Here is a 13,866-nt window from a genome sequence, read left to right as displayed (position 1 = left end):
AGCGATTTTCCACCCATTGATCAGAGGCTGCTTAGGTAGGCCGTTTGGGTGATGCTGTGTCGCAGCTGTGATGCCTGGACCAGGGATCTAATCAACCACATCTCAGATATGTGGCTGCCAAAGCAGCTCTTCTCACACTGGGTCTGGATCTTACACAGCTCCCTGCTCCCTAGATGGTGCCCTACAGTGCCCCAATGGTGCAAAATATAGCTAATAAATAGTCATTTATTTGGGACTCATCCATATTCAGTAAATGAGGCTAGAATGTCTAAACTTTCATAGCTAGCACAATATTTAGAGAATACGCGCCGTTTGGGGTTCAGCCTGGGTTTGACGCTACTTCTGACATTTGAATCGTGTAATCCAATCAAGTGTCATTTTTTAGACTTAATCATCCTGTAAGTGCTTTAATTTAAGCCTGTGATATTAATGATGAAGTTGTTTAGGTTGTTGGCTATCTTTTAGCCTGTTCGCTAGCTGACCAACGATTTTCGAATTTTTTTATTTAATTAATTTAATTAATTAATTTATTTTATTTATTTTTGAGCTATGAAAATAAGTTTCCATCCCCTCAGTTTAAACATAAAACGTGTTCTTACTTCATCAGTATACTCTGGTGTCTGCAAGCAGCATGAGTGTCCAAGATTACAAGGGTTTTGTTGTGCTGTGGCGCAGTGATATACAATTCAGCCGTGGTTTAGTGGTCATAGGTGTGGCTATATTGTGGGGGTTACAACGGCTTTGAACACGGCTCAGCCAGATTTTAGGACCGCAACTGTCCATTTTATGATATGTGGCAATTAAAAATAAACACCCATGCTGAAATTAGAATTACTATTAGCTTTTCCTTCATATTTTTCTTGATCTTGTGAATTAAATTTCGCTCTGTAAAAAAAGAAAATATCAGATGGTAGAATTTCAGTTTTTAACCAAAACTTCACTAGCAGTATGTCTCATTTTATACAATATATAAATGGAATTCCTGCGTGAAATTCTTTGTAAATTGAGAGGCATGATTTAAGTCGACAACTGCTTACAATAAAATTGATTTGAACACATAATGATTACATAAACCTGTCAAATTACTCTTCGATGATCTGGATTACAAGTTAAACCTACTCTTCACACACAGGAGGGGGATTCATTTACAACCCTTGTTTATAAATGACCAAGCATGTCACCTCCATGCCATGTGCTCCTAACGCCACTGAACACTAGTTTCCTGTCACTGTTCAGACATATAGATTAATTACATATGCACCGGTGTGCACGCCCATCCTAACACACTTCAGTCTTCTAATTACAGACATAATACAGCAGGTTTGACTAATTTACAGCAAAGCGCTTCTCGGTTTGACTAAACCTCCCAACAGCTTGACAGTGAAATCTGTACACTGAGCTCCGTCTGTTAGAGATGTGTTTACAACCCAGTAAACAAGGAGTTTATTTCCTGCCCTTTAAGTTAAGTTCAAGTTCTACAAACAAAACCGGTCAAAGATAACGTACATCCCACACTGCCACAGCGCCTCTGAACGAATGGCCATTTCACCTGCTCAGTAAGCATTCACACTTCATCCGCTACGCAAATCACCACTGTTTACAAAGCTGGAGCTTCTCCTGAGCTCTGTGTCCTCTGTGGGTGTGCAAACCATTAACACTCATTCTGACAAATTTAGTCATGAGTCTCTAATGAGAAGGTCATTTTCAGTTTCTGTACAGATGCTTTAGCACAATTACCAGCCAAACTTAGTTTTAAAAACTCTTAACTCTAAAAACTAAACAGGAAACATTAGATTCTAAAGCAAAGTGCTCAGAAAGCTATAAAACAGATGAGCGGCAACTTGAATAAATGAGCGGAGAAACACAAATAGTGCAGCTGCTTCCACACAGCTGGTTAAGCAATTAACATCCTAGCATGCTCTGTGTCAGGTACAAAAATGCTAGGCAGGACCAGCTGAGCTCAACTTAGGATCAAGATGATCAAGAGGAGGCTTAGTTTTAGCACTGGAGCTAAAAGGCTAATGTAGGTAAGTGATACTTTTTTTTTAATCCCACAAACGGGGAAATTCCATCTCCGTATTGAACCCATCCGTGAAGTGAAACACCACATACACACTAGTGAATACACACACACTAGGGGGCAGTGAGCACACTTGCCCAGAGCAGTGGGCAGCCCTATCCACGGCGCCCGGGGAGCAGTTGGGGGTTTGGTGTCTTGCTCAAGGACACCTCAGTCATGGACTGTCGGCTCTGGGGATCGAACCAGCAACCTTCCGGTCACAGGGCCAGTTCCCTAACCTCCAGCCCACGACTGCCCCCAAATGGAAGCTTCCACCCCACCGATTAGCATCTATCTAAATCTAAATTCACTCATTCATGTCTGTAAACATGCACTAAAATACAGAAATAAATCAAGTTTGAAGATATCTGCTACTAGTCCAGTTAGCACCACGCTAACTGGACGGGTATAAGCTTACTTGTTAGCTAGTCTCCATGGTCCAGAGCTAAAAATTAAGAAGCAAATTTGAGACACAAAACATGTCTTAACTAAGCAGTTTGAATTTTTTATCTCTAAAATGTTCTGACAGTTTTAAAGTTTATAAAGTTAATGGTTTTAAAGTTTAGGATGGAAATAAAATGAATAAGTACGTGAAACTCAGAGCGGAAACTGGCCAATCAGGAAATATTTTTCTCGGTGGTTTCTAGGTTGATACAGATAAGTGAGCTTTTCTATTGGCGAGGACTTCAGGAGCTGAAGAGACAACCTAACGCAAATTACGTGAAGTAACAAAGGAATCAACCAATCACACTTCTGTTTCAAGTGATCTGCTTATAAGTGGTCAGAGAGACATACAGCTGTTCATACCTGCCATCAACATGTGTCTTGAATAATAATAATAATAATAATAATAATAATTTATTAATAATCCTAATTTAAACAGCAGAGATTTAGGCCCAATCCCGTTTTACCTCTTGACCCTATCACTCAGCCCTACCTCTCCATTTGGGCATTCACGTCTAGGGGTAGGGTGTCCCGATTGTTGTTGCCATGGAGGGGTAGGGAAAAGGTTTAGGACTACATGGACCTCCAAATGGAGGTTTTTCAGAGACACATTCCCAACAGAGTGCGATCAGGAAAAAAGTAAAACCAGCAAGGTGGCAGCACAAGTGACAAAAGAAACCCACAAATGTGAGAATTTTCTCTGTTAAACATAGTAACCATTGTATTATCTTAGTTTAATATAATTTTCATCTATTATGATCCTTTTCTTCATAACAAGCATAGAAAATCGCTAATAGTATGGTAATGTCTCAGAAGCTACCTAATAAAATTTCCTGTTCCACCGTCCCTTCCCACCCCCCCCCCTTGATTCCCTACATGTAAATAAACCCAGCAGCGAGGTTGCTGAACTTTATCCTCCTCTGCTGTCACTGCAGACTGTCAGGGTCTGTAGCCTGTTAATGAAGTAATATCCTTCTTGTCTGAGGTTTGAGTGATCAGATCAGCATGTGTCTCCAAGTATCGCTGTACTCTGTTCACACCTGCACTTAGCATTGGCCACTGATGATTGGTTAGTGTAGTGGTTAACACCTCTGCCTTCTACGCTGTAGACTGGGATTCAAGCCCCCTACACTATACCAATAAGAGTCCTTGGGCAAGACTCCTAACACCACCTTGGCCTCCCTGTGTAAAATTTTTAATTGTAAGTCGCTCTGGATAAGAGCGTCAGCAAAATGCCATAAATGTAAATGATTGGACCACCCAGGATGCAGGTTTATGCCAAGTTTGGTGGAGGAGTGTAATTTTAAGGTGTGGGTACCTGTGTAGTGACCACCATGCATCCCCCCGTGGTGGTTACACACAGCATAGAGGTCGTACAGGAAGTCCAAGTCTCCGTGTGTCCACGTCGGTGGCCAGGAGGCGAGGTTTCGGACGCTGTGACTGCGTTTGGCCACATGGGGCGCCATGTCCAGCCCACTCATGGGGAATCTGACCAGTGTGGAGAGCTTGTTCCTGCGGTCAGCCACCTGGCGGAATCGCTTCAGGTGCAGGATGAGGATGTCCGGCAGAGTCCAGAGGCTCAGCTTCAGCATGCCCTGCTGCAACTGCTTACAGTGAGGACACTTCCACGCATCATCTGGAGCCAACTGCACACACACACACACACACACACACACACACACACACACACACACACACACACACACAGCTTATTACACAGTCGGCTTTAAGGAATTGAGACAACAAACTGGAAAGATTTAACACGAAATCGATAATTTAGAGAAGAATGGACCGTTTACCAAGATGGTAAAACGGACATAAAATGCTGTGGCTCCCAAGGTGGTTTGAATTTTGTTGAAAGGACAAAATGGCCTTGTTGCAACCCAAAAGTTTAACAACCCCTGGTTTAGACAAAAAAATTCTTGAGACCCTTATTTGGTTTAAAAAAATTATACTTGTGAATGGGCTTAACATGAACATTGACATATGCCAGTTAGACAAACATCACCCAATCCTATTATAAGATTGTAAAAAGCTTGGAAAGCACTGATCTGGAGTAAGCCTAGAGCCCAAGTATGCCTAAAATAGCCCTAACCACCATCATTTTAACCCAATGACTTTAACCGCATTAGTCATGAACATTAAAGCAGGAAGACCACTGAGTGTGCAGAGCAGAAGTATGGTTAGAGTTTTTGTAGGCTGACATTAAACCACCCTCAGTCAAACGGAAACTGTGCAAAAGTGACCTCCGCTCTGGCTCTCTGCTCAACCTGCAGAGTGTATCTGTAAGTACTGACATTTTAACATGCTTTTTTATTATTTATTTATTTATTTCCTCTTAATTTATGCCTAGACTTTATTTGTGTCTTTGCCATACCAGCCACAAATCTGCAGACATTGCTAACATACACTTTCACTTGCAGTTTGGCCACAGTCTGTAAAATAGTTTGTGAAATACATTTATTTAATTTAATTCTTTAATTCTGTTTTGTTCTTAGCACTATGATACTTGAGCCTGGAAAAAAAAAGAAAGAAATAACCCACTTTTACATAAACTACTCCAACTAATCTCCTAGTACATAATGATGTTCTGCTCTTGGTTGCTAATTCCAGCAAGAGACAGAGATACAGGATAATGAGATAAATAAGAATATACAATACAGTGTAAAGGTTGCAGACCACCTTTTATTTGTGGTTTCTTTATTTTTGTTTCTTTGCTTCGGTTCATTCTGATAGATGTTAACACTCTACTCAAGCTCAGGTATGCACTAAGCAAATGAATCAACGTCCTGCAACAAACATGCGTCTCGGTCAGCTTCCAAGGGAACCCTGGTTCAGTTCACCGTGCAGCTGTCAAGATTTCCTCACTGAGAAAACGAATTAGACAAATTAACCCCCTAAAATCTTAGGCTTATTACGCACCAAGGTGTATTATTCAGTAACTACAGGGCCTCAAATACAAAGAAGTCACATTTTCTAAGTCGCTTAGTGGGGGGGGGGTTAAAGTGGTTAAAGAAAGGAGCTGCTACTGTTCTCAGAACAAAGGACTGACTGCCTCAACTGTTCCAAGAATAATGGTCTTCTCCAATAAAGTGGTTCTTCTCAGAAAGTGTCTAAAATAAGAGCTTCGGTTTCGGTTATCTGAGCTGTGAGTGAGAAGTGCGGCGTGACTTGGTCAAGGATCCATTTGTTTATTTATTTACTTATTTCTGGGTCGTTCGAGGTTCTTTTCAAAATCTTCCAAATATGTTTTTTGAGTCTGAAAAATTAATAACTTGCACTTAACAGAAGTTTTGACTGGAAATGAATGAAATGAAAGATGCTCTCTGACTGTACATCGTACTGTAGGATGAATAATCATAAACGATGCAGGTTCTGTTCTTTGCTGCTGTTTCTATCTGCGCATTATTTCCACATGCTATTCTTTATGGATCCATTTCTTATGTAAAAGGCCATGAACAACATGTCATTGGTGGAAATTAATTCTGAAATTTAATGCAAGACCAGATCAAGCTGTGTTTTTCATCGCTTTCTCTATTCTGATTTTGCAATTTACATCATATCATTGACAAAATCTTAAGAAGAATATTGTAGAATGTAAGAATATTGTAATATAATTTAACTTATTCCTAGATATATTTTTGTATTTGTCAAGTAAAATCGTCTTTTTTCCATTAAGGCAAAAAAGCAGTGCAGTTCTTCAGTGCAGAAGATGCAGAGCATCTTCAGATGCAACTGTGAACTTTTTTTGTGCTTGTGCTTTGAGTCTGCTCTTTATGAACCTGCATCAAACTCAAAGTAATATGTATTATGTATTGCAAAAATGTAATTAGATTGTAAAGTGATATACCTTAGTAAGCATTGTGTTATTTTTTTGACATCTTCCTCATCCCTACATTACTCTAATGACCTGTTCTTAACTTCTCTCTTAGGGAGCCATGGCTTCAGTGATTCTGATGGTCCTCTATGTGATATTTACATCTGTATGTTTTGGAACATCAGCAAAATGTAAGAAGCAAAATGTTTTTCTGCACTTACATGATGTCTTCAGTCATTTTATACAACATTTAGTTCCAACCATATAATCCGATTAGTTGAGAAGTGTTCTGCCTACGTTGCTACATGTGAAAACAGGCTGTGATGGTTGTGTGTTACGTTAAATATCACAATTGGAACTTGGTTGTGGTAGATAGTTCTGCACAGTGTATAGTCCTGTGTTGCATTTAGTCCCGCATCATATATAGTCCTGAATCATGTATAGTCCTGCATTGCGTATAGTTTTGTACTGCATACAGCTCTGCATTGTATATAGTCCTGAATCATGTATAGTCCTGCACTGTGTATAGTTTTGTACTGCATACAGCTCTGCATTGTATATAGTCCTGAATCATGTATAGTCCTGCATTGCGTATAGTTTTGTACTGCGTACAGCTCTGCATTGTATATAGTCCTGAATCATGTATAGTCCTGCACTGTGTATAGTCCTGCATTGCATATAGTCCTGCATTGCGTATTGTCATGCATTGTATATAGTCCTGCACTGTGTATAGGCCTGCATTGTGTATAGTCCTGCATCATGTTTAGTCCTGCATTGTGTTTAGTCCTGCATCATGTTAAGTCCTGCATTGTGTTTAGTCCTGCATCGTGTTTAGTCCTGCACTGCGTGAAGTCCTGCATTGTGTATAGTCCTGTACTGTGTATAGTCCTGCACTGCGTAAAGTCCTGCATTGTGTATAGTCCTGTACTGTGTATAGTCCTGCACTGCGTAAAGTCCTGCATTGTGTATAGTCCTGCACTGTGTATAGTCCTGCATCATGTTTAGTCCTGTATCATGTATAGTCCTGCATCGTGTTTAGTCCTGCATTGTGCTTAGTCCTGCACTGTGTATAGCCCTGCACTGCATAAAGTTCTGCATTGTGTATAGTCCTGCACTGTGTATAGTCCTGTACTGTGTATAGTCCTGCACTGTGTATAGTCCTGCACTGTGTATAGGCCTGCATTGCGTTTAGTCCTGCATCATGTATAGTCCTGTGTCATGTATAGTCCTGCATCATGTTCAGTCCGGCATCGTGTTCAGTCCTGCATCGTGTGTAGTCCTGCACTGTGTATCATCCTGCATTACGTAAAGTCCTGCATTGTGTATAGTCCTGTACTGTGTCTAGGCCTGTACTGTGTATAGGCCTGCATCATGTATAGTCCTGCATCATGTTTAGTCCTGCATCATGTATATTCCTGTGTCATGTATAGTCCTGCATCGTGTTCAGTCCTGCACTGTGTATCATCCTGCATTATGTAAAGTCCTGCATTGTGTATAGTCCTGTACTGCGTAAAGTCCTGCATTGCGTATAGTCCTGTACTGTGTATAGTCCTGCATTGTGTATAGTCCTGTATTGTGTATGGTCCTGTACTGTGTATAGTCCTGCATTGTGTATAGTCCTGCACTGTGTATAGTCCTGCACTGTGTATGGTCCTGTACTGTGTATAGTCCTGCACTGTGTATAGTCCTGCACTATGTATAGTCCTGTACTGTGTATAGGCCTGCACTGTGTATAGGCCTGCACTGTGTATAGGTCTGCATTGCATATAGTCCTGTATTGTGTATAGTCCTGTACTGTGTATAGTCCTGCATTGTGTATAGTCCTGCACTGTGTATAGTCCTGCACTGTGTATAGTCCTGCACTGTGTATAGGCTTGCATTGTGTATAGTCCTGTACTGTGTATAGTCCTGCACTGTGTATAGGCCTGCACTGTGTATAGTCCTGTACTGTGTATAGTCCTGCACTGTGTATAGGCCTGCACTGTGTATAGTCCTGTACTGCGTATAGGCCTGCATTGCGTATAGTCCTGTATTGTGTATAGTCCTGCACTGTGTATAGTCCTGCACTGTGTATACTCCTGCACTGTGTATAGTCCTGCATTGCGTATAGTCCTGTATTGTGTATAGTCCTGTACTGCGTATAGGCCTGCATTGCGTATAGTCCTGTATTGTGTATAGTCCTGTATTGTGTATAGTCCTGCACTGTGTATAGTCCTGCACTGTGTATACTCCTGCACTGTGTATAGTCCTGCATTGCGTATAGTCCTGTATTGTGTATAGTCCTGTATTGTGTATAGTCCTGCACTGTGTATAGTCCTGCACTGTGTATACTCCTGCACTGTGTATAGGCCTGCATTGCGTATAGTCCTGTATTGTGTATAGTCTTGCATTGCATATAGTCCTGCATGGTTTTCTTCTCATTCTGCAGTCCTGATCAGTGTGGAATGCCAGCATGCAGTTGGAGTCATTGGGCGGACCACGAAGATCTCCTGCTCTATCAAGACAACTTTTGGATCAGATCAGAAAATTATTATTTCTGCAGCATCTGCAACTAAGAGAGGAGAGACAGATCCAGTGTTCTGGTTTCAGAATGATGTAGTGAAGGGAGATCATCGATTTAAACTTGCTTCTAAAAATGATCCCTCTTTACTGCTCACTGACACTGCTGTCTCTGATGAAGGACAATATGATTACACTGCTGTAACTAATCGTGGCATTATTAAAGACGCAACTTTCAGGATCAGCGTTAAAGGTGGGAGTCAGCCGTGTTCGTCTATTTCATCCCATGTTTAGTTAGGACACATCAGTAAGGGTTGAGGGCTGAGTGAAAAATGCCTTCTGCTCTGCCTTTGTGCTCAGAGTCACTTCCTGTTTTTGTTTCTGATCCTACAACAACACCTTGAGACAAACAATGGCAATAATTTAGAAATTGTGTTTTTTCTCTGATTAGCCAAGTACAACCCACCATCCATCAGCACATGGCCAGTAAAGATCGTAGAGGGTGGCCCTGCTGACTTTTACTGCAACTCTAGTGGCGGCTATCCAGCAGGAGCCATTCACTGGTTTGACAGCACCAACACCAATTGGACGATGAGCGCCACACTAGAGGTCACAGAGAGAGAGGACCAACTGTTGGAAATGTCTAGCAAACTGACCTTCACCAGCATCGACTCGAGCTGGGAGCCAATCAGGTGCGTCGTTCTCAACAGCAAATTTGTCAAAGAAGGAGAGAGCACAATTCACCTCATGAGAATAGATGAATGCCCTTGCTGCTCTTCCCAGACATCATGTGCCATCCAGTTTTGTACTGAGGATGGAGAATATGGCAAAAACGCTAAACATCACAATACCTGAGATTTACAGTCGCTTCACAGACGCTTTTTAAGTAGAATTTTTATGAAATTTCTGATCAACAATTTGCACACACCAGTATTTCTTTGGAAATCAAAAATTGTTGAGGTCAGATGGTCAGTTCTGGATCACTCCAACTCCTCTCAAAGGTATTGTATGGAGCTCCCTCACTCCAGAGAACACAGTTCCACTGCTCCACAGCCCAATGTTGGGGAGCTTTACATCCCTCTAGCCCACATTTGTCAATGGGCATGGTGACCTTAGGATCATGTACAGCTGCTCCAGAGCATCCCATTCTATTGGTCAATGTTTTTCTTTGGAAAATACAACTCCAATTCCAATGAAGTTGGGACATTGGGCAAAACATAAATAAAAACAGAATTCGATGAATTGCAAATCCTTTTCAACCTATATTCAATTGAATACACTACAAAGACAAGATATTTAATGTTCAAACGGATAAACTTTAGTGTTTTTTGCAAATATTCATTCATTTTAAATTTGATGCCTGCAACACGTTCCAAAGAAGTTGGGACAGGGGCAGCAAAAGACTGGGAAAGTTGAGGAATGCTCAAAAAAACACCTGTTTCGAACATTTCAGAGGTGAACAGGTTCATTGGAAGCAGGTGAGTGTCATGATTGTGTATAAAGGGAGCATCTCTGAAAGGCTCAGTCGTTCACAAGCAAGGACGGGCGAGGTTCACCACTTTGTGAACAACTGCGTGAGCAAATAGTCCAACAGTTTAAGAACAACGTTCCTCAACATGCAATTGCAAGAAATTTAGGGATTTCATCATCTACAGTCCATAATATCATCAAAAGATTCAGAGAATCTGGAGAAATCTCTGCAAGTAAGCGGCAAGGCAGAAAACCAACATTGAATGCCCGTGACCTTCGACCCCTCAGGCGGCACTGCATTAAAAACTGACATCATTCTGTAACGGATGTTCCCACATGGGCTCAGGAACACTTCAGAAAACCACTGTCAGTGAACTCAGTTCGTCGCTCCATCTACAAGTGCAAGTTAAAACTCTGCCATGCAAAGCGAAGCCACATATCAACACCACCCAGAAACGCCGCCGGCTTCTCTGGGCCCGAGCTCATCTGAGATGGACTGACGCAGAGTGGAAAAGTGTCCTGTGGTCTGACGCGTCCACATTTCAAACTGTTTTTGGAAATCATGGATGTCGTGTCCTCCGGGCCAAAGAGGAAAAGGACTGTCTGGATTGTCATCAGCGCAAAGTTCAAAAGCCAGCATCTCTGATGGTGTGGGGGTGTGTTAGTGCCCATGGCAGGGGTAACTTGCACATCTGTGAAGGCACCATTAATGCTGAAAGGTACATACAGCGTTATCAAATTGTTTTAGCTCAGTTTAAAACTTTTCCTTTTGGCTTTTTAAAACTATTTTGCTTAATATCCATTTACATTTTGTATTTCTTATTATTACTACCATAATTAAAAATAAATGGTATTTTTTTAATGGCAAGCTTTTATTTGTCCTTGTTAGATTCTTTAATTTTCTTTATTTTTACTTGTTCTCATATGAACAACGCTGAATTTTAATGTATAGACATTTCAATACAAATACTGTTTTTAAAGCTATTTACTTATTTATGTGTAGTAATGTATTATTTTTAAGTTTTGGAAAAAATTACACAGACATCTTAACATTTGCAAAAACTGGTCAAATGAACTTGGTCGCCCTGCTATCAATGCTGTGGCCCCTTTAAGAAAATGTGCTGACTTTTACTAGCTTCTTTACCAACATCAGAGGTGTGAACAGAAAGCAGAGGTATGCATGCTAGAGTGCAAACCCACAAACTTGCTGCAGCAGGTGTCAGAGACAGCGGGGCAGTTTCTGATAAATTATGCATTTAGACCGGAATCAATAAGAGCTCATTTTAGATTCTGGGAACATTTGAGTCAGAATACCAGTAAGAGTTTAAATTCAGAGAAATTTGTGCAAAATGGTAACTAATTTATATCTCACTCAATTTCATATGTGTGTGAAGGCAGACAAGCTAATACTTTTGGAAATATAGTGTATATATGTATAAACATAAAGTATTCGCTCGTCTGTCTTCACACGCCTATGAAATTGAGATGTCGGCCCACCCTTTCTAGCTATAACAACTTCAACTCTTCTGGGAAAGCTTTCCACAAGGGTTAGGAGTGTGTTTATGGGAATGTTTGACCGTTCTTCCAGAAGCATATTTGTGACGTCAGACAACATTGGATGAGAAGGCCTGGCTCTCAGTCTCCGCTCTAACTAGGGTTGAGGTCAGGACTCTGTGCAGGCCAGTCAAATCCTTCCACATCCATGTCTTTATGGTCCTTGCTTTGTGCACTGGTGTGCAGTAATGTCAGAATAGGAAGGGGCCGTCCCCAAACTGTTCTCACAAAGTTGGGAGCATTAAATTGTCCAAAATCTCTTGGTGCTGAAGCATTAAGAGTTCCTTTCACTGGAACTAAGGGGCCGAGCCCAACTCCTGAAAAACAACCCCACGCCATGATCCCCCCCCCCACCAAACTTTACACTCGGCACAATGCAGTCAGACAAGTACCCTCCTCCTGGCAACCGCCAAACCCAGAGTCATCCATCGGATTGCCAGATGAAGAAGCGTGATTGGTCACTCCAAAGAACACGTCTCCACTGCTCTAGAGTCCAGTGGCGGCGCTTTACACCACTGCATTTGATGCTTTGCATTGTGCTTGGTGATGTAAGTCTTGGATGCAGCTGCTCGGCCATGGAAACCCATTCCATGAAGCTCTCTACACTGTTCTTGAACTATTGAAGACCACATGAAGTTTGGAAGTTGACACTGCACTATGCCCCTCAGCATCCACTGACCCTGCTCTGTCATTTTACGTGGCCAACCACTTCGTGGTTGAGTTGCTGTCTTTCCCAATCACTTTGTTATAATCCCACTGACAGGTGACTGTGGAACATTTAGTAGTGAGGAAATTTCATGACTGGACTTGTTGCAGAGATGGCATCCTATCATGGTACCACACTGGAATTGACTGAGCTCCTGAGAGCGACCCATTCTTTCACTAATGTCTGTAGAAGCAGTCTGCAGGCCTAGGGGCTTGGCTTTATACACCTGTGGCCATGGAAGTGATTGGAACACCTGATCTCAATGATTTGGATGGGTGAGTGAACACTTTAGGAAATATATATAATTAACCTCCTCATAAATACCTTCTCACAAATGAATGTATCGTATGCCTGACTGAAAATTGCCAAATGCGCATGAGTGTGCGTCTGACCACTTTTCCCTTTAGGGTCAAACTCACCCACACATTAAATTACCTGTTTCTGTATGTGTTTCTGTATCTTTGTGATGATCCTGCACAGAAATACAGTTCAAACATTTCCAGAATCTGTAGAGTCACCTTTTTCATTGCATCTTACAAGCTCGTATGTGACTCACATCCAGAGTTATGAGGCTATGAAGAGGGGCTGCCTCTCACCGTGTGGAACTGGTGGATTTGTGTGTCCGTCTACATTCTGTGTGAAACTGACCAATAGACACTCAGGAAATCACTAAGGACCGACCATCACGCTGGAAACCCTTCATTCCATGCATTCCATGCATCATCCAGTCCACATCAGAGACATATGTGGAATATCACTCCTTTTCCCGGGGTCATCCTCATGACTTAAACCTTCACTTTTAAAAAGGTTTTGTTAGTACACCTACTATACATTGACTAAAGTACCCAGCAGGGCGCTAGGCAGAACACTGAGATGTAACAATAGGTGAAAGTGAAAAACGCATCTGTATCGTCTATTTTCAGGGTCAGCTTTTAACATCTACACTTCTACTTGAGAAAAGCTGATCCTTTAAGAATTCCACATCAACGTTTGACAGTGTATTTTCCTTAAGACGGCAGTAAATGAGTTTCTATCATCACTGGCCTGCTGTTACCACTTTCACTCGATTAACCATCATCGGGCACAGCCTGCCTGAGGCTGAGTATCTTAATCGGAGTACTAAGGGGTGAAAAGACAGTAGCGTGTGTACCTGCTCCTCTTTGGTGTAGAGCTGAAAACAGTCATCCAGTGTGCAGCTGTGCTGCTGCAGGTGATTCTGCTGCTGCTCACGAACACTTTCAGCATCCTTCACACACTCCTCCTGAATACTGCCAAACAAACTGCACACACACACACACACACACACACACACACACA

General features: G+C 41.7%; 1 protein-coding gene across 1 annotated transcript in view; it reads right to left on the bottom strand.

Moving 5' to 3' along the window:
• The window catches only part of usp43a (ubiquitin specific peptidase 43a), a 78,893-nt gene that overhangs the window by 12,159 nt on the left and 52,868 nt on the right, over positions 1–13,866 (bottom strand). The window contains exons 11-12 of the mRNA XM_037536487.1: positions 13,700–13,829; positions 3,822–4,149 (exon numbers count right to left, since the gene is read on the bottom strand). Of these exons, the coding sequence (XP_037392384.1) occupies positions 3,822–4,149; positions 13,700–13,829 (458 nt within the window). The remainder of the gene's footprint in view (positions 1–3,821; positions 4,150–13,699; positions 13,830–13,866) is intronic.

This window comes from Pygocentrus nattereri, chromosome 30 (assembly GCF_015220715.1).
Source record: "Pygocentrus nattereri isolate fPygNat1 chromosome 30, fPygNat1.pri, whole genome shotgun sequence".
Classification (NCBI taxonomy): domain Eukaryota; kingdom Metazoa; phylum Chordata; class Actinopteri; order Characiformes; family Serrasalmidae; genus Pygocentrus; species Pygocentrus nattereri.
This window is presented reverse-complemented; position numbering and strand designations above follow the sequence as displayed.